Below are 26,484 nucleotides of genomic sequence, written 5' to 3'. Positions count from 1 at the left end.
TCTCTCTGTGGGTTAGGGGTTACAGCCAGTTATACCTCCTCTCTCTCTCTGTGTGGGTTAGGGGTTACAGCCAGTTATACCTCCTTACTCCTCTCTCTCTGTGGGTTAGGGGTTACAGCCAGTTATACCTCCTTACTCCTCTCTCTCTGTGGGTTAGGGGTTACAGCCAGTTATACCTCCTCTCTCTCTCTCTGTGGGTTAGGGGTTACAGCCAGTTATACCTCCTCTCTCTCTCTGTGTGGGTTAGGGGTTACAGCCAGTTATACCCTCCTCTCTCTCTCTCTGTGGGTTAGGGGTTACAGCCAGTTATACCTCCTCTCTCTCTCTCTGTGGGTTAGGGGTTACAGCCAGTTATACCTCCTTACTCCTCTCTCTCTGTGGGTTTGGGGTTACAGCCAGTTATACCATGTCACAGCAGCCATTATTTAGTTCAGGCCTATCCACTCCTTCATGCCACAGCAGCCATCATTTAGTTCAGACCTACCCACTCCTTCATGCCACAGCAGCCATCATTTAGTTCAGACTACCCACTCCTTCATGCACAGCAGCCATCATTTAGTTCAGACCTACCCACTCCTTCATGCCACAGCAGCCATCATTTAGTTCAGACCTACCCACTCCTTCATGCCACAGCGCCATCTTTAGTTTCAGGCCTACCCACTCCTTCATGCCACAGCAGCCATCATTTAGTTCAGGCCTACCCACTCCTTCATGCCACAGCAGCCATCATTTAGTTCAGGCCTACCCACTCCTTCATGCCACAGCAGCCATCATTTAGTTCAGACCTACCCACTCCTTCATGCCACAGCAGCCATCATTTAGTTCAGGCCTACCCACTCCTTCATGCCACAGCAGCCATCATTTAGTTCAGGCCTACCCACTCCTTCATGCCACAGCAGCCATCATTTAGTTCAGGCCTACCCACTCCTTCATGCCACAGCAGCCATCATTTAGTTCAGACCTACCCACTCCTTCATGCCACAGCAGCCATCATTTAGTTCAGACCTACCCACTCCTTCATGCCACAGCAGCCATCATTTAGTTCAGACCTACCCACTCCTTCATGCACGCACCATCATTTAGTTCAGACCTACCCACGTCCTTCATGCCACAGCAGGCCAAGTCTTTAGTTCAGACCTACCCACCTCCTATCATAGCCACAGCAGCCATCATTTAAGTTCAGACCTACCCACTCCTTCATGCCACAGCAGCCATCATTTAGTTCAGACCTACCCACTCCTTCATGCCACAGCAGCCATCATTTAGTTCAGACCTACCCACTCCTTCAATGCCACAGCAGCCATCATTTAGTTCAGACCTACCCACTCCTTCATGCCACAGCAGCCATCATTTAGTTCAGACCTACCCACTCCTTCATGCCACAGCAGCCATCATTTAGTTCAGACCTACCCACTCCTTCATGCCACAGCAGCCATCATTTAGTTCAGACCTACCCACTCCTTCATGCCACAGCAGCCATCATTTAGTTCAGACCTACCCACTCCTTCATGCCACAGCAGCCATCATTTAGTTCAGACCTACCCACTCCTTCATGCCACAGCAGCCATCATTTAGTTCAGACCTACCCACTCCTTCATGCCACAGCAGCCATCATTTAGTTCAGACCTACCCCCTCCTTCATGCCACAGCAGCCATCATTTAGTTCAGACTACCCACTCCTTCATGCCACAGCAGCCATTCATTTTAGTTAAGACCTACCCACTCCTTCAATGCACACAGAGCAGCCATCATTTAGTTCAGACCTACCCACTCCTTCATTGCCACAGCAGCCCTCATTTAGTTCAGACCTACCCACTCCTTCATGCCACAGCAGCCATGCATTGAGTTCAGACTACCCACTCCTTCACATGCCTCAGCAGCCATCATTTAGTTCAGAACCCCCTCCCAACTCCTTCATGCCCACAGCAGCCCTCAGATTAGTCAGACCTACCCACTCCTTCTGCCACAGCAGCCATCATTTAGTTCAGGCCCTACCCACTCCTTCATGCCACAGCAGCCATCATTTAGTTCAGACCTACCCACTCCCTTCATGCCACAGCAGCCATCATTTAGTTCAGACCTACCCACTCCTTCATGCCACAGCAGCCACCGAGATGGGCTTGTAATACTGCGGTCCTTTATCATGTTAGCGTGACAGGCTAGAACCTTCCATGTCTCACACGCCTTCCTGTGAATGACCAGACGTGATGGTATACGGTCCGCTGCTCAGTGCTCGTCCCACAGGAGAAGTTGAGACGATGCCGTTAAGAGCAGTAAAGACTGTTCAAAATGGAGCCGGAATAGAAAAGTGACAGAATTATTAAACACCTAAGAGACTATCGTCGCAATTATATCAACTGTGTTGACTAAAATATGTCAATGGCAACATTTTTGAGGATCAAATAGACAAATACAGTCTGAAAGACGAGCAGTTAAAATGTTTTTTTCTTCAGTCACATTGATCAAACCCTTCCTATCTAAATCCACATCAAAAACAGCTAATTGTCAAAATCTAATTTTCACAAATGTGAACAAAAAGCTGTGTTAAAGCTTCCTTTTATATGTTCAGATGGATATTGGTGTTGAAATGACTATTCAGAAGGTGAGTTACCAGGAGGTGAAAGATGTTCATACAGTCGTTCAGATGGAAGACCTCACAATGCAGATGGATCACATGACTTTACATCAATACTGGGTCAGAACTGGGCTTCTGACTCAGTCCACTGATAACATTAGTTTAATACTGGTACAGTACTGCATCTACCCAGCCAGTTTAATACTGGTACAGTACTGCATCTACCCAGCCAGTTTAATACTGGTACAGTACTGCATCTACCCAGCCAGTTTAATACTGGTACAGTACTGCATCTACCAGCCAGTTTAATACTGGTACAGTACTGCATCTACCCAGCCAGTTTAATACTGGTACAGTACTGCATCTACCCAGCCAGTTTAATATTGGTACAGTACTACATATACCCAGCCAGTTTAATACTGGTACAGTACTGCATCTACCAGCCAGTTTAATACTGGTACAGTACTACATCTACCCAGCCAGTTTAATACTGGTACAGTACTACATATACCCAGCCAGTTTAATACTGGTACAGTACTGCATCTACCAGCCAGTTTAATACTGGTACAGTACTGCATCTACCAGCCAGTTTAATACTGGTACAGTACTACATCTACCCAGCCAGTTTAATACTGGTACAGTACTGCATCTACCCAGCTAGTTTAATACTGGTACAGTACTGCATCTACCCAGCTAGTTTAATACTGGTACAGTACTGCATCTACCCAGCCAGTTTAATACTGGTACAGTACTGCATCTACCCAGCCAGTTTAATACTGGTACAGTACTACATCTACCAGCCAGTTTAATACTGGTACAGTACTGCATCTACCCAGCCAGTTTAATACTGGTACAGTACTGCATCTACCAGCCAGTTTAATACTGGTACAGTACTGCATCTACCAGCCAGTTTAATACTGGTACAGTACTGCATCTACCCAGCCAGTTTAATACTGGTACAGTACTGCATCTACCCAGCCAGTTTAATACTGGTACAGTACTGCATCTACCAGCCAGTTTAATACTGGTACAGTACTGCATCTACCCAGCTAGTTTAATACTGGTACAGTACTGCATCTACCCAGCTAGTTTAATACTGGTACAGTACTGCATCTACCCAGCCAGTTTAATACTGGTACAGTACTGCATCTACCCAGCCAGTTAATACTGGTACAGTACTGCATCTACCCAGCCAGTTTAATACTGGTACAGTACTGCATCTACCCAGCTAGTTTAATACTGGTACAGTACTGCATCTACCCAGCCAGTTTAATACTGGTACAGTACTGCATCTACCCAGCCAGTTTAATACTGGTACAGTACTGCATCTACCAGCCAGTTTAATACTGGTACAGTACTGCATCTACCAGCCAGTTTAATACTGGTACAGTACTGCATCTACCAGCCAGTTTAATACTGGTACAGTACTGCATCTACCCAGCCAGTTTAATACTGGTACAGTACTGCATCTACCCAGCCAGTTTAATACTGGTACAGTACTGCATCTACCAGCCAGTTTAATACTGGTACAGTACTGCATCTACCCAGCCAGTTTAATACTGACAGTTGCTACCTTACTGGTACAGTACTGCATCTACCCAGCTAGTTTAATACTGGTACAGTACTGCATCTACCCAGCTAGTTTAATACTGGTACAGTACAATCTTATAACAGTATAATACTACCACTAGTACAGTACTGCATCTACCAGCCAGACAATAATATAACATTATAATACTACATCTACCCAGCCAGACAATAATATAACATTATAATACTGCATCTACCCAGCCAGACAATAATATTACATTATAATACTACATCTACCAGCCAGACAATAATATTACATTATAATACTACATCTACCAGCCAGCCAATAATATAACATTATAATACTGCATCTACCAGCCAGACAATACTATAACATTATAATACTACATCTACCAGCCAGACAACACTATAACATTATAATACTACATCTACCAGCCAGACAATAATATTACATTATAATACTACATCTACCAGCCAGACAATACTATAACATTATAATACTACATCTACCAGCCAGACAATAATATTACATTATAATACTACATCTACCAGCCAGACAATAATATTACATTATAATACTACATCTACCAGCCAGACAATACTATAACATTATAATACTGCATCTACCAGCCAGACAATACTATAACATTATAATACTACATCTACCAGCCAGACAATACTATAACATTATAATACTACATCTACCAGCCAGACAATAATATTACATTATAATACTACATCTACCAGCCAGACAATACTATAACATTATAATACTACATCTACCAGCCAGACAATAATATTACATTATAATACTACATCTACCAGCCAGACAATAATATTACATTATAATACTACATCTACCAGCCAGACAATACTATAACATTATAATACTACATCTACCAGCCAGCCAGACAATAATATACCATTATAATACTGCATCTACCAGCCAGACAATAATATAACATTATAATACTGCATCTACCAGCCAGACAATAATATACCATTATAATACTACATCTACCAGCCAGACAATAATATAACATTATAATACTGCATCTACCAGCCAGACAATAATATACCATTATAATACTACATCTACCAGCCAGACAATAATATAACATTATAATACTACATCTACCAGCCAGACAATACTATAACATTATAATACTGCATCTACCCAGCCAGCCAGACAATAATATACCATTATAATACTACATCTACCCAGCCAGCCAGACAATAATATACCATTATAATACTGCATCTACCAGCCAGACAATAATATAACATTATAATACTACATCTACCAGCCAGACAATAATATAACATTATAATACTACATCTACCAGCCAGACAATAATATAACATTATAATACTGCATCTACCAGCCAGACAATAATATAACATTATAATACTACATCTACCAGCCAGACAATAATATTACATTATAATACTACATCTACCCAGCCATACAATAATATAACATTATAATACTGCATCTACCCAGCCAGCCAGACAATAATATAACATTATAATACTGCATCTACCAGCCAGACAATAATATAACATTATAATACTACATCTACCCAGCCAGCCAGACAATAATATAACATTATAATACTACATCTACCCAGCCAGCCAGACAATAATATAACATTATAATACTCTATCTACCAGCCAGACAATAATATAACATTATAATACTACATCTACCAGCCAGACAATACTATAACATTATAATACTACATCTACCCAGCCAGCCAGACAATAATATTACATTATAATACTACATCTACCCAGCCAGCCAGACAATAATATTACATTATAATACTACATCTACCCAGCCATACAATAATATAACATTATAATACTGCATCTACCCAGCCAGCCAGACAATAATATTACATTATAATACTACATCTACCCAGCCATACAATAATATTATATTATAATACTGCATCTACCAGCCAGACAATACTATACCATTATAATACTACATCTACCCAGCCAGACAATAATATAACATTATAATACTACATCTACCCAGCCAGCCAGACAATAATATTACATTATAATACTACATCTACCCAGCCAGCCAGACAATAATATTACATTATAATACTACATCTACCCAGCCAGCCAGACAATAATATACCATTATAATAGTACATGTACCAGCCTGCCTCTCAATGGAAATACACTCCTTTCATCTATATCGCTGATCAGCTTAGATCTGCACAGCACTGTGGAATGGAATGATGAAATGGTTGATCCCTATTGGTCAGCACAGCACTGTGGAATGGAATGATGAAATGGTTGATCCCTATTGGTCAGCACAGCACTGTGGAATGGAATGATGAAATGGTTGATCCCTATTGGTCTGCACAGCACTGTGGAATGGAATGATGAAATGGTTGATCCCTATTGGTCTGATATCAACCAGATGCAGGAGATATATAATGACATTTACAAGCTGTAATACAGTCCTAATATGCTCATATAACCAGACAGTTGTTGCCGTATTATAATACCGTGATACATAAACTAAAACATTTCAAAATAGGAAAAATGTGTTTAATTGTGAGTCGTAACACGGCTTCAGCTGAATGTGGAATAAAGGGCAGCAGTGGATTTCTCTGTGTCCCAGTGGACCAGTGAATCTGTGTTATTTTGGATAATTGCTGTTTTCTTTGGATGGTGTTGATGTGTTGGCTCGCTAGTCCATGAAAAACACACCAACTGTGCCAGCCATGAAAACAGCCTCTATCGTGATGTTTGAATGGAAAAGGGAATCTTCAGCCAACAGTTCGAAAGTAGACAGGTGAGATAGAAGATAGAGGCTGTAGAGATCAGAACAGTCAGTCTGGGACTGTAAACAGGACCTATAGAGGTAGAGACTGGGGAGATCAGAACAGTCAGTCTGGGACTGTAAACAGGACCTATAGAGGTAGAGACTGGGGAGATCAGAACAGTCAGTCTGGGACTGTAAACAGGACCTATAGAGGTAGAGACTGGGAGATCAGAACAGTCAGTATGGGACTGTAAACAGGACCTATAGAGGTAGAGACTGGGGAGATCAGAACAGTCAGTATGGGACTGTAAACAGGACCTATAGAGGTAGAGACTGGGGGAGATCAGAACAGTCAGTATGGGACTGTAAACAGGACCTATAGAGGGAGAGACTGGGGAGATCAGAACAGTCAGTATGGACTGTAAACAGGACCTATAGAGGTAGAGACTGGGGAGATCAGAACAGTCAGTATGGGACTGTAAACAGGACCTATAGAGGTAGAGACTGGGGAGATCAGAACAGTCAGTCTGGGACTGTAAACAGTACCTATAGAGGTAGAGACTGGGGAGATCAGAACAGTCAGTATGGGACTGTAAACAGGACCTATAGAGGTAGAGACTGGGGAGATCAGAACAGTCAGTATGGGACTGTAAACAGGACCTATAGAGGTAGAGACTGGGGAGATCAGAACAGTCAGTATGGGACTGTAAACAGGACCTATAGAGGTAGAGACTGGGGAGATCAGAACAGTCAGTATGGGACTGTAAACAGGACCTATAGAGGTAGAGACTGGGGAGATCAGAACAGTCAGTCTGGGACTGTAAACAGGACCTATAGAGGTAGAGACTGGGGAGATCAGAACAGTCAGTCTGGGACTGTAAACAGGACCTATAGAGGTAGAGACTGGGGAGATCAGAACAGTCAGTATGGGACTGTAAACAGGACCTATAGAGGTAGAGACTGGGGAGATCAGAACAGTCAGTATGGGACTGTAAACAGGACCTATAGAGGTAGAGACTGGGGAGATCAGAACAGTCAGTATGGGACTGTAAACAGGACCTATAGAGGTAGAGACTGGGGAGATCAGAACAGTCAGTATGGGACTGTAAACAGGACCTATAGAGGTAGAGACTGGGGAGGTCAGAACAGTCAGTATGGGACTGTAAACAGGACCTATAGAGGTAGAGACTGGGGAGATCAGAACAGTCAGTATGGGACTGTAAACAGGACCTATAGAGGTAGAGACTGGGGAGATCAGAACAGTCAGTATGGGACTGTAAACAGGACCTATAGAGGTAGAGACTGGGTCCGGACAACAGGCCATCCGATTTGACACATTGAACTCTGTCAGAGAAGTAGTTGGTGAACCAGGCGAGGCAGTCATTTGAGAAACCAAGGCTGTTGAGTCTGCCGATGAGGATGTGGTGATTGACAGAGTCGAAAGCCTTGGCCAGGTTGATGAATATGGCTGCACAGTAATGTCTCTTATCGATGGCGGTTAAGATATCGTTTAGGACCTTGAGCGTGGCTGAGGTGCACCCATGACCAGCTCTGAAACCAGATTGCATAGCGGAGAACGTACGGTGGGATTCAAAATGGTCGGGGATCTGTTTGTTCACTTGGCTTTTGAATACCTTAGAACGGTACGGTAGGATAGATATCGGTCTGTAGCAGTTTGGGTCTAGAGTGTCACCCCCTTTGAAGAGGGGGATGACCACGGCAGCATTCCAATCCTTGGGAATCTCAAACGCATTGTTAAAGAATAACCAGGCATCCTCTACTGAAGGGATGAGGTCAATATCCTTCCAGGATACCCGGGCCAGATCGATTAGAAAGGCCTGCTCGCTGAAATGTTTTAGGGAGCATTTGACAGTGATGAGTGGAGGTCGTTTGACCGTAGACCCATTACGGATGCAGGCAATGAGGCAGTGATTGCTGAGATCTTGATTGAAAACAGCAGAGGTGTATTTAGAGGGCAAGATGGTTAGGATGAAATCTATGAGGGTGCCCGTGTTTACGATACATAGTGATGACCTCATACATACTGATACACCATGGATGCATGGTGATGACCTCATACATACTGATACACCATGGACACATGGTGATGACCTCATACATACTGATACACCATGGATACATGGTGATGACCTCATACATACTGATACACCATGGATACACCATGGATACATGGTGATCACCTCATACATACTGATGTGCCATGGATACATAGTGATGACCTCATACATACTGATACACCATGGATACATGGTGATGACCTCATACATACTGATACACCATGGATACATGGTGATGACCTCATTCATACTGGTACACCATGGATACATGATGATGACCTCATACATACTGATACACCATGGATACATGGTGATGACCTCATTCATACTGGTACACCATGGATACATGATGATGACCTCATACATACTGATACACCATGGATACATGGTGATGACCTCATACATACTGATACACCATGGATACATAGTGATGACCTCATACATACTGATACACCATGGATACATGGTGATGACCTCATTCATACTGGTACACCATGGATACATGGTGATGACCTCATACATACTGATACACCATGGATACATAGTGATGACCTCATACATACTGATACACCATGGATACATGATGATGACCTCATACATACTGGTACACCATGGACACATGGTGATGACCTCATACATACTGATACACCATGGATACATGATGATGACCTCATACATACTGATACACCATGGATACATGGTGATGACCTCATTCATACTGGTACACCATGGATACATGATGATGACCTCATACATACTGATACACCATGGATACATGGTGATGACCTCATACATACTGATACACCATGGATACATAGTGATGACCTCATACATACTGATACACCATGGATACATGATGATGACCTCATACATACTGGTACACCATGGACACATGGTGATGACCTCATACATACTGATACACCATGGATACATGGTGCTACGTTGAGCCTCGCGTTGCTACGTTGAGCCTCGCGTTGCTACGTTGAGCCTCGCGTTGCTACGTTGAGCCTCGCGCCGCTACGTTGCTGATCCATAATTAACGGCTCTATTGGACAGTTGCCATGTGACATCACTGACTGACCGTGGGTCTAAAATGAGATGCTTCGTTTATCTCTCCTGATCAACACACAGGAATGTTTTTCCCACCAGGTGGTAGAGGGAGAGGGGTCTGTCAACAACAACAGGTGGTAGAGGGAGAGGGGTCTGTCAACAACAACAGGTGGTAGAGGGAGAGGGGTCTGTCAACAACAACAGGTGGTAGAGGGAGAGGGGTCTGTCACAACAACAGGTGGTAGAGGGAGAGGGGTCTGTCAACAACAACAGGTGGTAGAGGGAGAGGGGTCTGTCAACAACAACAGGTGGTAGAGGGAGAGGGGTCTGTCAACAACAACAGGTGGTAGAGGGAGAGGGGTCTGTCAACAACAACAGGTGGTAGAGGGAGAGGGGTCTGTCAACAACAACAGGTGGTAGAGGGAGAGGGGTCTGTCAACAACAACAGGGGTGGTAGAGGGAGAGGGGTCTGTCAACAACAACAGGTGGTAGAGGGAGAGGGGGTCTGTCAACAACAACAGGTGGTAGAGGGAGAGGGGTCTGTCAACAACAACAGGTGGTAGAGGGAGAGGGGTCTGTCAACAACAACAGGTGGTAGAGGGAGAGGGGTCTGTCAACAACAACAGGTGGTAGAGGGAGAGGGGTCTGTCAACAACAACAGGTGGTAGAGGGAGAGGGGTCTGTCAACAACAACAGGTGGTAGAGGGAGAGGGGTCTGTCAACAACAACAGGTGGTAGAGGGAGAGGGGTCTGTCAACAACAACAGGTGGTAGAGGGAGAGGGGTCTGTCAACAACAACAGGTGGTAGAGGGAGAGGGGTCTGTCAACAACACCAGGTCTCTGCTGGGTGTGGGAATAAACACGTTTGGTTGTTGTTGATGCAACGTCAGCTCACAAACACTCTGTTAAGCTATTCAGTCTGCTGAGCGAGCGAGAGGGTGTGTGTGTGTGTGTGTGTGTGTGTGTGTGATACATGGCTGAGGTCCTAGGTACAGACAGGTTGCCAGGAGACAGGACAGCAGTGTGTTTGATGATACGGTATGTTCACATCGGCTGTGTGAAATGACACGGAGACACCAGACAGTCTCTCACTTCTCTCACGCCTTCCATTCAGCGCTACCCCTCTCACTACCCACAATCCACCTCTTTCTGGTGTGACATGCACACACCCGCATGCACGTATGTGTGTAGACACACACACTAATTCGTTTGGGTTACTTTGCATGTCCCAGTGCAAGTAGGTTCCTGGTTCATCTCCTTTATTAATCAGCTGGTATTCTTCGATCTAATTAATGATTTTAATTTAGATCCCTCTACTGGTTACCCCATGTGGCGAGGCACGAGTGAGAAGACGATCTAGGCTATGGGGGGGGGGGGGGGCTGCACGGCACAATAGCTTTTAATTGTGAAGACGGATCAGGATCGCAATCAACCAACATCTTCATTTGAAGAAATCATTTCATCAATCGTTTGTTTCTTCCTCCTCCTCCTCCTCCTCCTCGGCTATGATATGATGATAATAGGTGTAATTATACAGCTCTGTCTGTAGTCTAGACATCTGTAGTAGTCCTGGTAGTGTCTCCTTCCTGGTAGCAGGTTATTCTGTAATATAATATCACATCTCTTATTCTGTAATGTAGCTGGGGATAGGAGAGAGAGAGAGAGGGGGGGGGGATCCAGACCAGATGTACGAACCTCTTAACAGCTGTGTGGTGTTAAACCACATCTCTACAGGGTTCTGTTTCCTGTTGCTCTGCTGTTTTTGCTTTGTTTTCTACTTATCGTGTCCTGAAGTCACTCAAGCCAGGGCCCTGTCCCAGCCAATCACACCAGAGATCCTGGCTCTGTCACCTCATTAATGGCGGCTTTAATTGGCTGTTCAGCTAGATTTGACCCCTGACCCCCTGTTAGTAGTCCTATAGGAGACTAGGTCTGCTCCTCTATTGTTAAGCGTGGGGAAGGCAGCTGACCTGTGGTGAAGGGGCTTGTTTAGGGAGCTCTGCTCTGTCCTGTGGTGAAGGGGCTTGTTTAGGGAACTCTGCTCTGTCCTGTGGTGAAGGGGCTTGTTTAGGGAACTCTGCTCTGTCCTGTGGTGAAGGGGCTTGTTTAGGGAACTCTGCTCTGTCCTGTGGTGAAGGGGCTTGTTTAGGGAACTCTGCTCTGTCCTGTGGTGAAGGGGCTTGTTTAGGGAACTCTGCTCTGTCCTGTGGTGAAGGGGCTTGTTTAGGGAGCTCTGCTCTGTCCTGTGGTGAAGGGGCTTGTTTAGGGAGCTCTGCTCTGTCCTGTGGTGAAGGGGCTTGTTTAGGGAGCTCTGCTCTGTCCTGTGGTGAAGGGGCTTGTTTAGGGAGCTCTGCTCTGTCCTGTGGTGAAGGGGCTTGTTTAGGGAGCTCTGACCTGTGGTGAAGGGGCTTGTTTGGGGAACTCTGCTCTGTCCTGTGGTGAAGGGGCTTGTTTAGGGAGCTCTGACCTGTGGTGAAGGGGCTTGTTTGGGGAACTCTGCTCTGTCCTGTGGTGAAGGGGCTTGTTTAGGTTATACATCATCCAATGAAATGCTTACTTGCAGGTTCTTTCTCGGGTAAGCATTTCATTGGACGATGTATACCCTGCATATCCCTGCATACATACGAATAATCCAACTGGAAAGTGTTGATGAGAAAAGGGAGAGTCCTCTGTGTTAGGAATTATTCCCTGTAAACCCTGTGACCGTACTGTACAATACCAGACCCTTTATACAGGAAATACACCTGGGGGATTTAACAGGACAGGGAGAGTCATATCACATATGCTGATGAGAATCCTGTGTGTGTGTGTGTGTGTGTGTGTGTGTGTGTGTGGGTGTGTGTGTGTTTAACAGGACAGGGAGAGTCATATCACGTATGCTAACGATAATTTAGTCCTCTGCTGTTCTCACCATCATTCTCTGTTCTACCTCCTGAACCCCCTCTGAGGCCCTCATTAAACTACAGTCTGGACCCTCATTAAACTACAGTCTGGACCCACATTAAAATACAGTCTGGACCCACATTAAACTACAGTCTGGACCCTCATTAAACTACAGTCTGGAGGGACCCTCATTAAACTACAGTCTGGACCTTCATTAAACTACAGTCTGGAGGGACCCTCATTAAACTACAGTCTGGAGGGACCCTCATTAAACTACAGTCTGGACCCTCATTAAACTACAGTCTGGACCCTCATTAAACTACAGTCTGGACCCTCATTAAACTACAGTCTGGAGGGACTCTCATTAAACTACAGTCTGGACCCTCATTAAACTACAGTCTGGACCCTCATTAAACTACAGTCTGGGGGGACCCTCATTAAACTACAGTCTGGACCCTCATTAAACTACAGTCTGGACCCTCATTAAACTACAGTCTGGAGGGACTCTCATTAAACTACAGTCTGGACCCTCATTAAACTACAGTCTGGACCCTCATTAAACTACAGTCTGGGGGGACCCTCATTAAACTACAGTCTGGACCCTCATTAAACTACAGTCTGGACCCTCATTAAACTACAGTCTGGAGGGACCCTCATTAAACTACAGTCTGGACCCTCATTAAACTACAGTCTGGACCCTCATTAAACTACAGTCTGGGGGACCCTCATTAAACTACAGTCTGGATCCTCATTAAACTACAGCCTGGAGGGACCCACATTAAACTACAATATGGACCTTCATTAAACTACAGTCTGGACCTTCATTAAACTACAGTCTGGACCCTCATTAAACTACAGTCTGGAGGGACCCTCATTAAACTACAGTCTGGAAAAACCCTCATTAAACTGCAGTCTGGAAAAACCCTCATTAAACCACAGTCTGGAAAAACCCTCATTAAACTACAGTCTGGAGGGACCCTCATTAAACTACAGTCTGGAGGGACCCTCATTAAAACTACAGTCTAGAAAAACCCTCATTAAACTGCAGTCTGGAAAACCCCTCATTAAACTACATTCTGGACCCTCATTAAACTACAGTCTGGACCCTCATTAAAGTACAGTCTGGAGGGACCCTCATTAAACTACAGTCTGGACCCTCATTAAACTACAGTCTGGACCCTCATTAAACTACAGTCTGGGGGAACCCTCATTAAACTACAGTCTGGAGGGACCCTCATTAAACTACAGTCTGGAGGGACCCTCATTAAACTACAGTCTGGAGGGACCCTCATTAAACTACAGTCTGGGGGGACCCTCATTAAACTACAGTCTGGAGGGACCCTCATTAAACTACAGTCTGGAGGGACCCTCATTAAACTACAGTCTGGAGGGACCCTCATTAAACTACAGTCTAGAAAAACCCTCATTAAACTACAGTCTGGAGGGACCCTCATTAAACTACAGTCTGGAGGGACCCTCATTAAACTACAGTCTGGAGGGACCCTCATTAAACTACAGTCTAGAAAAACCCTCATTAAACTACAGTCTGGAGGGACCCTCATTAAACTACAGTCTGGAGGGACCCTCATTAAACTACAGTCTGGAGGGACCCTCATTAAACTACATGGCAGCATCCCTATGTGAGGGTGTATAATATGTCATACGGGGTTCTCTGACTGCTCTAAATGAGAGGATCAGCTGTCTGAAGGATCTCTTCTCCATCACTCCTCAGTGGATTACACTTCCCTCACACATCCATCCTGTTTACATCCCAACAGGAAATGGCTGAGATTCTGAACAACACTCCTGTCTATGCCTTCTTCCATGTATCTCTCTCTTTATCTCTCTCTATCTCTCTCTCTCTCTCTCTCTATCTATCTCTCTCTTTATCTCTGTCTCTATCTCTCTCTCTCTTTATCTCTGTCTCTATCTCTCTCTCTCTTTATCTCTGTCTCTATCTCTCTCTATATATATATTTCTCTCTATCTATCTCTCTCTTTATCTCTGTCTCTATCTCTCTCTCTTTATCTCTGTCTCTATCTCTCTCTCTCTTTATCTATGTCTCTATCTCTCTCTATATATATATTTCTCTCTATCTCTCTCTCTTTATCTCTGTCTCTATCTCTCTCTATATATATTTATCTCTATCTCTCTCTCTCTTTATCTCTGTCTATATCTCTCTCTATATATATTTCTCTCTATCTCTCTCTATATATATATTTCTATATCTCTCTCTTTATTTCTGTCTCTATCCATCTCTCTATATATGTCTCTCTATCTCTCTCTCTTTATCTCTCTCTATCTCTCTCTCTTTATCTCTGTCTCTATCTCTCTATATTTATTTCTCTATATCTCTCTCTTTATCTCTGTCTCTATCCCTCTCTCTATATATGTCTCTCTATCTCTCTTTATCTCTGTCTCTATCTATATCTCTCTATATTTCTCTCTCTGTCTCTATCCCTCTCTCTATATTTCTCTCTCTGTCTCTGTCTCTGTCTCTGTCTCAATTCAATTCAAGGGGCTTTATTTGCATGAGAAACATATGTTAACGTTGCCAAAGCAAGTGAGGTAGATAATGAACAAAAGTGAAATAAACAATAAAAATGAACAGTAAACATTACACTCACAGAAGTTCCAAAAGAATAAACACATTTTAAATGTCATATTATGTCTATATACAGTGTTGTAACGATGTGCAAGTGGTTAAAGTACAAAAGGGAAAATAAATAAACATAAATATGGGTTGTATTTACAACGTTTCTTCTTCACTGGTTGCAATTTTCTTGCGATCACAAATCTTGCTGCTGTGATGTCACACTGTGGTATTTCACCCAGTAGATATGGGAGTTTATCAAAATTGGGTTTGTTTTCAAATGATTTGTGGGTCTGTGTAATCTCTCTCTCTCTCTCTAATCTATCCATCTCTACCTTATCTTATCTCCTAACAGGAAATGTCTAAGATCCTGAACCACCCTCGTGTGTATGCCTTCCTCCATGTCCCGGTGCAGTCGGCCTCCGACAGCGTCCTGATGGATATGAAGAGGGAGTACTGCGCTGACGACTTCAGGCGCGTCGCCGACTTCCTAAAAGACAAGTAAGTCTCCGCTGTGGAAAGACGGAGGGATCAGGGAAGAAGGTAGAAAGGTACAAATATATCACTAAAGACCAGGGGGCTTAGCAAGGCTCTGTTGACTAGTAGCGTTCCTGACTGAATTCTCCTCTCGCTCTCCTCAATCTCTCTCTCTCTCTCTCCTCTCTCTGTCTCTCTGTCTCTCTCTCTCTCTCTCTCTCTCTCTCTCTCTCTCTCTCCTCTCTCTCTCTCTCTCTCTCTCTCTCCTCTCGCTCTCTCTCTCGCTCTCTCGCTCTCTCGCTGAGAAATGGAGGGAGATGAAAAGTGTTTGAAGGTTTAGTGAGTGTGTGGGCTGGCTGGCTGGATGGATGGAAGGGGCTGGGGCCTCTTCCTCTCTCTCCTCTCTACCTCCTCTCTCTCCTCTCTACCTCCTCTCTACCTCCTCTCTCTCCTTTCTACCTCCTCTCTCTCCTCTCAACTCCCTCTCTCTCCTTTCTACCTCCTCTCTACCCCCCTCTCTCTCTCCTCTCTGGTGCATGTCAGCCAGTCTTCACCTCATGCCATCCTCTCCCTTAGTGTGTCCTGCCTGGGTCTGTGTGTTTAGTTACAGCCAGCCAGTCAGCCAGCCAGTCAGCCAGCCAGTCAGCCAGCCAGACAGCCAGCCAGTCAGCCAGCCAGCCAGCCAGCTAGGATCTGCTGTGTTGTTATATGATTGACATGTTTGAAAGTGTCCTCACACCGTCCTCTCCCCTAGTGTGTCCTCACACCGTCCTCTCCCCTAGTGTGTCCTCACACCGTCCTCTCCCCTAGTGTGTCCTCACACTGTCCTCACACCGTCCTCTCCCCTAGTGTGTCCTCACACCGTCCTCACACCGTCCTCTCCCCTAGTGTGTCCTCACACCGTCCTCTCCCCTAGTGTGTCCTCACACCGTCCTCTCCCCTAGTGTGTCCTCACACCGTCCTCACACCGTCCTCTCCCCTGGTGTGTCCTCACACCATCCTCTCCCCTAGTGTGTCCTCACACTGTCCTCTCCCCTGGTGTGTCCTCACACCGTCCTCACACCGTCCTCTCCCCTAGTGTGTCCTCACACCGTCCTCTCCCCTAGTGTGTCCTCACACTGTCCTCTCCCCTAGTGTGGCCTCACACCGTCCTCACACCGTCCTCTCCCCTAGTGTGTCCTCACACCGTCCTCTCTCCTAGTGTGACCTCATACTGTCCTCTCCCCTAGTGTGACCTCATACTGTCCTCTCCCCTAGTGTGACCTCATACTGTCCTCTCCCCTAGTGTGACCTCATACTGTCCTCTCCCCTAGTGTGACCTCATACTGTCCTCTCCCCTAGTGTGACCTCATACTGTCCTCTCCCCTAGTGTGACCTCATACTGTCCTCTCCCCTAGTGTGACCTCATACTGTCCTCTCCCCTAGTGTGACCTCATACTGTCCTCTCCCCTAGTGTGACCTCACACTGTCCTCTCTCCTAGTGTGTCCTCACACTGTTCTTGTTGCTGTTATAAACTGGTTACTAACGTAATTAGAGCAGTGAAAATGAATGTTTTGTCGTACCAGTGGTGTATGGTCCGATATACCACGGCTGTCAGCCAATCAGCATTCAGGGCTGGAACCACCCAGTTTATACTGTGTGATCAAGGCGTATAGCCTGGGTGTCTCCCTGGGCTCACAGGCCAGGCTCCGTACACCCCACTCCTTCCCTGGTTTCCTGCCCTCTGACACGTCTCCATGCCTCTCCTGACCCTTGACCCTTCCATGTATCATTCTCCTGGCTGGAGAGTAGGTTATGACACCAGGAATTGTGGGTCTGTCTCTCTCTCTCTCTCGCTCCATTTCCCCTTCTCTATCAATCTCCCTCCCTCTCTCACTCTTATTCCTCCCCCCTCTCCCCCGTGTCCCACTGTGTGTCCCTCCTCTCCCCTCTCCTTCCACCGGGGGGGTCCAGGTTCATTAACTCTAGCCCCTCCCCTCCGCCTGTATGTTGCTTCAAGCTGCAGCCTGGAGATGTCTGTCTGCCTGAATCCACCCAGCCAGGGCTAATAGGACCTGACACACACACCCTGTCTCTCTCTCTCCCTGCCGCTGGGGGGGTGAAATGAGCTGTCTACTGGCCTTGATAGGAGGCCACAGGCTGCTAGGATCACTCCCCAGTCTGACACCTCTCCATACATTACCCCCAGACCCAGTTCTATACCCCAGTCTGACACCTCTCCATACATTACCCCCCAGACCCAGTTCTATACCCCAGTCTGGCACCTCTCCATACATTACCCCCAGACCCAGTCATATACCCCAGTCTGACACCTCTCCATACATTACCCCCAGACCCAGTTCTATACCCCAGTCTGACACCTCTCCATGCATTACCCCCAGACCCAGTTCTATACCCCAGTCTGACACCTCTCCATACATTATCCCCAGACCCAGTCATATACCCCAGTCTGACACCTCTCCATACATTACCCCCAGACCCAGTTCTATACCCCAGTCTGACACCTCTCCATACATTACCCCCAGACCCAGTCATATACCCCAGTCTGACACCTCTCCATACATTACCCCCAGACCCAGTTCTATACCCCAGTCTGACACCTCTCCATACATTACCCCCAGACCCAGTTCTATACCCCAGTCTGACACCTCTCCATACATTACCCCCAGACCCAGTCATATACCCCAGTCTGACACCTCTCCATACATTACCCCCAGACCCAGTTCTATACCCCAGTCTGACACCTCTCCATACATTACCCCCAGACCCAGTCATATACCCCAGTCTGACACCTCTCCATACATTACCCCCAGACCCAGTTCTATACCCCAGTCTGACACCTCTCCATACATTACCCCCAGACCCAGTTCTATACCCCAGTCTGACACCTCTCCATACATTACCCCCAGACCCAGTTCTATACCCCAGTCTGACACCTCTCCATACATTACCCCCAGACCCAGTTCTATACCCCAGTCTGACACCTCTCCATACATTACCCCCCAGACCCAGTCATATACCCCAGTCTGACACCTCTCCATACATTACCCCCAGACCCAGTTCTATACCCCAGTCTGACACCTCTCCATACATTACCCCCAGACCCAGTTCTATACCCCAGTCTGACACCTCTCCATACATTACCCCCAGACCCAGTTCTATACCCCAGTCTGACACCTCTCCATACATTACCCCCAGACCCAGTCATATACCCCAGTCTGACACCTCTCCATACATTCCCCCCAGACCCAGTCATATACCCCAGTCTGACACCTCTCCATACATTACCCCCAGACCCAGTTCTATACCCCAGTCTGACACCTCTCCATACATTACCCCAGACCCGTTCTATACCCCAGTCTGACACCTCTCCATACATTACCACCCAGACCACAGCCATATACCCCAGTCTGACACCTCTTCCATACATTACCCCCAGACCCAGTTCTATACCCCATCTGACACCTCTCCATACATTACCCCCAGACCCAGTTCTATATACCCCAGTCTGACACCTCTCCATACATTACCCCCAGACCCAGTTCTATACCCCAGTCTGACACCTCTCCATACATTACCCCCAGACCCAGTCATATACCCCAGTCTGACACCTCTCCATACATTACCCCCAGCTAGAGAGGACATTGGAAGCCGTTCTGGGTTGTATGGAAAGGGGTGGTTGGTGAATGGTATTTATTATGGGATGGAGTTATCAGATTCCAGGAGGAGTAGAGCACATGAGGTTTGATATAAGACATGGCTCAGTGAAAGACTGTGTCTCCTGAAACAGCCCGGGTCTGCTGTCAACCAGCATCAACACACTTCTATACAACGTGGGTTTGGTTCACGTTGATATTTCAACCATTTGTTTCCTCTGTGGAAAACTAAACACAAGTCAAGAGGAAATGTCTGTGTTTTCCAAATGTTCGTATAAGGACACGTGGTTTCCTTGGTTTCAGTGATTAGTACGTGTGGTACTGTAGATATCTGAAGTCAGACCAGAGCTGTTGACCCTGAGACTAACAGTGTCTTTAGTGAGGTTGTTGTGTAAAAGGTCAGTCTGGAGTGGTCAGTGTTTGGAAATTAGATCATGTTTTGTGTTATTGTGGACACTGTTTCCTCCCTGTTGCTCTCTCTCCATCGCTCTCCCTCCCTCCCTCCCTCCCCGGACTCTCTGGTTTGTTTTTTTAGCTTAGGATGTAGGGAATAAATTGCCCGTGCCTCCTGCAGGAAACTAACAATGGAAAACGGTGACCTCTGGCCCAGAGTTCAGACTGGCTGACCAGACCCTGCTAACAATTACTGTTGTTTCAATAGGAGGAGGGAGATTGAGGCAGTGAGTGCTGCAGATCTGGATTCAAATAGTGTTCACAATCTTTCAAAAATGTTCAGCATTTGCTTTAGACTGCCTGGAGTGTTATTTAATTTAATTTGATTTATTTAACCTTTTATTTAACTAGTCAAGTCAGTTCAGAACAAATTCTTATTTACAATGACGGGCTAATCCGGGCCCAAACCCCTTACGACGCTGGGCCAATTGTGCGCCGCCCTATGGGACTCCCGATCACGGCCGATTGTGATACAGCCCGGGATCGAACCAGGGTGTCTGTAGTGATACCTCTAGCACTGAGATGCAGTGCCTTAGACCGCTGCGCCACTCGGGAGACCAAAAGGTGGGCATGGTTTGCACTTTTGGGAGATTTCTATTAGTTACGTTGCAGCAGTCAAGCTTAATCAAGCACAGCTAAAGTATTTAAAATGATTTGAAATAGGCCAGGGGTTTAAACCCAGGCCTGATGCTGTGGTGGAGGAATGCAGGACACAGCAGCTCAGAGTCTCTGGAGGGGGAGGGAGGGAGGGGGGGAGGGAGGGAGGTAGGGGGGGAGGGAGGGGGGGGAGGGAGTGGGGGAGGGAGGGAGGGGGGGGGGAGGAGGGAGGGGGGGGGAGGGAGGGAGGGAGGCATGTCTGTGTTGTAACAGAGCATCTTGCCATGTGGCTGGCTGGGGCTGGAGCTAGGGGAGTAAACACACACACACACACACACACACACAGTGGGCTGAACAGGGTTTCCAAACTCAGGCCTGAACTAGCATGAAACGTCTTTGTTATTTAGTTGTCTCTCCCCCTTTCCACTCCCTCTCTCCCCCTTTCCACTCCCTCTCCCCCCCTTTCCACTCCCTCTCCCCCCCTTTCCACTCCATCTCTCCCCCTTTCCACCTCCCCCTTTCCACTCCCTCCCCCCCTCTCCCCCCCCTTTCCACTCCCTCTCCCCCTTTCCACTCCCTCTCTCCCCCTTTCCACTCCATCTCTCCCCCTTTCCACTCCCTCTCTCCCCCTTTCCACTCCCTCTCTCCCCCTTTCCACTCCCTCTCTCCCCCTTTCCGCTCCCTCTCTCCCCCTTTCCGCTCCCTCTCTCCCCCCTCTCACACCCTCCCCCTCTCATTTCTAACCAGAGAGTTGGCTGTTGCTACCAAAACAACAGCTGGATATGAGATAACCTGAGAGGGTTGAATATGGAGGAGTAAGGAGAGGGCTGGTGTAGGGCTGGTGTAGGGCTGTAGAGGGCTGGTGTAGGGCTGTAGAGGGCTGGTGTAGGGCTGTAGAGGGCTGGTGTAGGGCTGTAGATGGCTGTAGAGGGCTGGTGTAGGGCTGTAGAGGGCTGGTGTAGGGCTGTAGAGGGCTGGTGTAGGGCTGTAGATGGCTGTAGAGGGCTGGTGTAGGGCTGTAGAGGGCTGGTGTAGGGCTGTAGATGGCTGTAGAGGGCTGGTGTAGGGCTGTAGAGGGCTGGTGTAGGGCTGTAGGGGGCTGGTGTAGGGCTGTAGATGGCTGTAGAGGGCTGGTGTAGGGCTGTAGAGGGCTGGTGTAGGGCTGTAGAGGGCTGTAGAGGGCTGGTGTAGGGCTGTAGAGGGGCTGGTGTAGGGCTGGTGTAGGGCTGTAGAGGGCTGTAGAGGGCTGGTGTAGGGCTGTAGAGGGCTGGTGGAGGGCTGGTGGAGGGCTGGTGGAGGGCTGGTGGAGGGCTGGTGTACACAGCTCCTCCCCTCTCTACATCTCTTCCCCCCCAGCTCCTCCCCTCTCTACACAGCTCCTCCCCTCTCTATATCTCTTCCCCCCCAGCTCCTCCCCTCTCTACATCTCTTCCCCCCAGCTCCTCCCTCTCTACACAGCTCCTCCCCTCTCTACATCTCTTCCCCCCCAGCTCCTCCCCTCTCTACACAGCTCCTCCCCTCTCTACATCTCTTTCCCCCCAGCTCCTCCCCTCTCTACACAGCTCCTCCCCTCTCTACATCTCTTCCCCCCAGCTCCTCCCCTCTCTACACAGCTCCTCCCCTCTCTACATCTCTTCCCCCAGCTCCTCCCCTCTCTACACAGCTCCTCCCCTCTCTACATCTCTTCCCCCCCAGCTCCTCCCCTCTCTACATCTCTTCCCCCCCCAGCTCCTCCCCTCTCTACATCTCTTCCCCCCCAGCTCCTCCCCTCTCTACATCTCTTTCTCCCCAGCTCCTCCCCTCTCTACATCTCTTCCCCCCCAGCTCCTCCCCTCTCTACATCTCTTCCCCCCCAGCTCCTCCCCTCTCTACATCTCTTCCCCCCCAGCTCCTCCCCTCTCTACATCTCTTCCCCCCCAGCTCCTCCCCTCTCTACATCTCTTCCCCCCCAGCTCCTCCCCTCTCTACATCTCTTCCCCCCAGCTCCTCCCCTCTCTACATATCTTCCCTCCCAGCTCCTCCCCTCTCTACATCTCTTCCCCCCAGCTCCTCCCCTCTCTACACAGCTCCTCCCCTCTCTACATCTCTTTCCCCCCAGCTCCTCCCCTCTCTACATATCTTCCCCCCAGCTCCTCCCCTCTCTACATCTCTACCCCCCCAGCTCCTCCCCTCTCTACATCTCTTCCCCCCAGCTCCTCCCCTCTCTACATCTCTTCCCCCCCAGCTCCTCCCCTCTCTACATCTCTTCCCCCCCAGCTCCTCCCCTCTCTACATCTCTTCCCCCCCAGCTCCTCCCCTCTCTACATCTCTTCCCCCCAGCTCCTCCCCTCTCTACACAGCTCCTCCCCTCTCTACATCTCTTCCCCCCAGCTCCTCCCCTCTCTACACAGCTCCTCCCCTCTCTACATCTCTTCCCCCCCAGCTCCTCCCCTCTCTACATCTCTTCCCCCCAGCTCCTCCCCTCTCTACACAGCTCCTCCCCTCTCTACATCTCTTCCCCCCCAGCTCCTCCCCTCTCTACACAGCTCCTCCCCTCTCTACATCTCTTCCCCCCCAGCTCCTCCCCTCTCTACATATCTTCCCCCCAGCTCCTCCCCTCTCTACATCTCTTTCCCCCCAGCTCCTCCCCTCTCTACATCTCTTCCCCCCCAGCTCCTCCCCTCTCTACATCTCTTTCCCCCCAGCTCCTCCCCTCTCTACATCTCTTCCCCCCCAGCTCCTCCCCTCTCTACATCTCTTTCCCCCCAGCTCCTCCCCTCTCTACATCTCTTTCCCCCCAGCTCCTCCCCTCTCTACATCTCTTTCCCCCCAGCTCCTCCCCTCTCTACATCTCTTTCCCCCCAGCTCCTCCCCTCTCTACACAGCTCCTCCCCTCTCTACATCTCTTTCCCCCCAGCTCCTCCCCTCTCTACATCTCTTCCCCCCAGCTCCTCCCCTCTCTACATCTCTTTCCCCCCAGCTCCTCCCCTCTCTACATCTCTTTCCCCCAGCTCCTCCCCTCTCTACATCTCTTTCCCCCCAGCTCCTCCCCTCTCTACATCTCTTTTCCCCCCAGCTCCTCCCCTCTCTACACAGCTCCTCCCCTCTCTACATCTCTTTCCCCCCAGCTCCTCCCCTCTCTACATCTCTTTCCCCCCAGCTCCTCCCCTCTCCCCCCAGCTCCTCCCCTCTCTACATCTCTTTCCCCTCAGCTCCTCCCCTCTCTACATCTCTTTCCCCCAGCTCCTCCCCTCTCTACATCTCTTTCCCCCAGCTCCTCCCCTCTCTACATCTCTTCCCCCCCAGCTCCTCCCCTCTCTACATCTCTTTCCCCCCAGCTCCTCCCCTCTCTACATCTCTTTCCCCCCAGCTCCTCCCCTCTCTACATCTCTTTCCCCCCAGCTCCTCCCCTCTCTACATCTCTTTCCCCCAGCTCCTCCCCTCTCTACATCTCTTTCCCCCCAGCTCCTCCCCTCTCTACACAGCTCCTCCCCTCTCTACATCTCTTCCCCCCCAGCTCCTCCCCTCTCTATATCTCTTCCCCCCCAGCTCCTCCCCTCTCTACATCTCTTTCCCCCCAGCTCCTCCCCTCTCTACACAGCTCCTCCCCTCTCTACATCTCTTTCCCCCCAGCTCCTCCCCTCTCTACATCTCTTTCCCCCAGCTCCTCCCCTCTCTACATCTCTTTCCCCCCAGCTCCTCCCCTCTCTACATCTCTTTCCCCCCAGCTCCTCCCCTCTCTACATCTCTTCCCCCCAGCTCCTCCCCTCTCTACATCTCTTTCCCCCCAGCTCCTCCCCTCTCTACATCTCTTTCCCCCCCAGCTCCTCCCCTCTCTACATCTCTTTCCCCCCAGCTCCTCCCCTCTCTACACAGCTCCTCCCCTCTCTACATCTCTTCCCCCCAGCTCCTCCCCTCTCTACATCTCTTTCCCCCCAGCTCCTCCCCTCTCCTGCCAGCTCCTCCCCTCTCTACATATCTTTCCCCCCAGCTCCTCCCCTCTCTACATCTCTTTCCCCCCAGCTCCTCCCCTCTCTACATCTCTTTCCCCAGCTCCTCCCCTCTCTACATCTCTTTCCCCCCAGCTCCTCCCCTCTCTACATCTCTTTCCCCCAGCTCCTCCCCTCTCTACACAGCTCCTCCCCTCTCTACATCTCTTCCCCCCAGCTCCTGCCCTCTCTACACAGCTCCTCCCCTCTCTACATCTCTTCCCCCCAGCTCCTCCCCTCTCTACACAGCTCCTCCCCTCTCTACATCTCTTTCCCCCCACTCCTCCCCTCTCTACATCTCTTCCCCCCAGCTCCTCCCCTCTCTACATCTCTTTCCCCCCAGCTCCTCCCCTCTCTACATCTCTTTCCCCCCAGCTCCTCCCCTCTCTACATCTCTTTCCCCCCAGCTCCTCCCCTCTCTACATCTCTTTCCCCCAGCTCCTCCCCTCTCTACATCTCTTTCCCCCCAGCTCCTCCCCTCTCTACACAGCTCCTCCCCTCTCTACATCTCTTCCCCCCCAGCTCCTCCCCTCTCTATATCTCTTCCCCCCAGCTCCTCCCCTCTCTACATCTCTTCCCCCCCAGCTCCTCCCCTCTCTACACAGCTCCTCCCCTCTCTACATCTCTTCCCCATAGCTCCTCTCCTCTCTAATTTGTAGTCGGTGTCTTAGCGTGTGAATGAAAGTGTTGAAGGAACATCAGAGAAGCCAGTGAGTGAATCAGCAGGTTGTGACTGTATCAAAGCCCTGTTATGACTCACTAACTACACACAGCACGGGGCTTTCTCTGTCTGGCTTCACCCCGTGTCACATCAATCACTGGAATCCTTGGCCCCTGCGACCTTGTGTCTATCTGTGTTGTGTGTGTGTGTGTGTGTGTGTGTGTGTGTGTGTGTGTGTGTGTGTGTGTGTGTGTGTGTGTGCGTTTGGGTGTGTGTGAAATCTCTACATTTACATGTAGGACCAGGACACTAACAACAGTAGACCAGGACACTAACAGCAGTAGACCAGGACACTAACGACAGTAGACCAGGACACTAACAGCAGTAGACCAGGACACTAACGACAGTAGACCAGGACACTAACAGCAGTAGACCAGGACACTAACGACAGTAGACCAGGACACTAACGACAGTAGACCAGGACACTAACAGCAGTAGACCAGGACACTAACGACAGTAGACCAGGACACTAACGACAGTAGACCAGGACACTAAGCACAGTAGACCAGGACACTAACAGCAGTAGACCAGGACACTAACAGTAGTAGACCAGGACACTAACGACAGTAGACCAGGACACTAACAACAGTAGACCAGGACACTAACGACAGTAGACCAGGACACTAACAGCAGTAGACCAGGACACTAACAACAGTAGACCAGGACACTAACAACAGTAGACCAGGACACTAACAGCAGTAGACCAGGACACTAACGACAGTAGACCAGGACACTAACAGCAGTAGACCAGGACACTAACAGCAGTAGACCAGGACACTAACAACAGTAGACCAGGACACTAACAACAGTAGACCAGGACACTAACAACAGTAGACCAGGACACTAACAACAGTAGACCAGGACACTAACAGCAGTAGACCAGGACACTAACAGCAGTAGACCAGGACACTAACAGCAGTAGACCAGGACACTAACAACAGTAAACCACTGTGCCCTTATCCACCAATCAAAAACCAGCTGTGCCTTTAGCCACCAATTACAAGCCAGGAGAGGGAGCGAGTCAGCGGTTGGCTGCTAGATTGATTATGCAAAGGTTAATGTTCTGTTTTTCTCTCTCCCCCTCCCCTCTCTC

At 48.4% G+C, this 26,484-nt stretch overlaps 1 protein-coding gene across 1 annotated transcript in view; it reads left to right on the top strand.

Moving 5' to 3' along the window:
* Positions 1-26,484, top strand: part of LOC115181706 (threonylcarbamoyladenosine tRNA methylthiotransferase) — a 255,799-nt gene that overhangs the window by 136,988 nt on the left and 92,327 nt on the right. Inside the window, exon 3 of the mRNA XM_029743533.1 lies at positions 15,874-16,019. Within this exon, the coding sequence (XP_029599393.1) occupies positions 15,874-16,019 (146 nt within the window). The remainder of the gene's footprint in view (positions 1-15,873; positions 16,020-26,484) is intronic.

The sequence above is a fragment of the Salmo trutta genome, unplaced genomic scaffold (assembly GCF_901001165.1).
Source record: "Salmo trutta unplaced genomic scaffold, fSalTru1.1, whole genome shotgun sequence".
NCBI lineage: Eukaryota > Metazoa > Chordata > Actinopteri > Salmoniformes > Salmonidae > Salmo > Salmo trutta.
The sequence above is the reverse complement of the archived record's forward strand: the minus strand, read 5'-3'. Positions and strand labels throughout refer to the sequence as shown.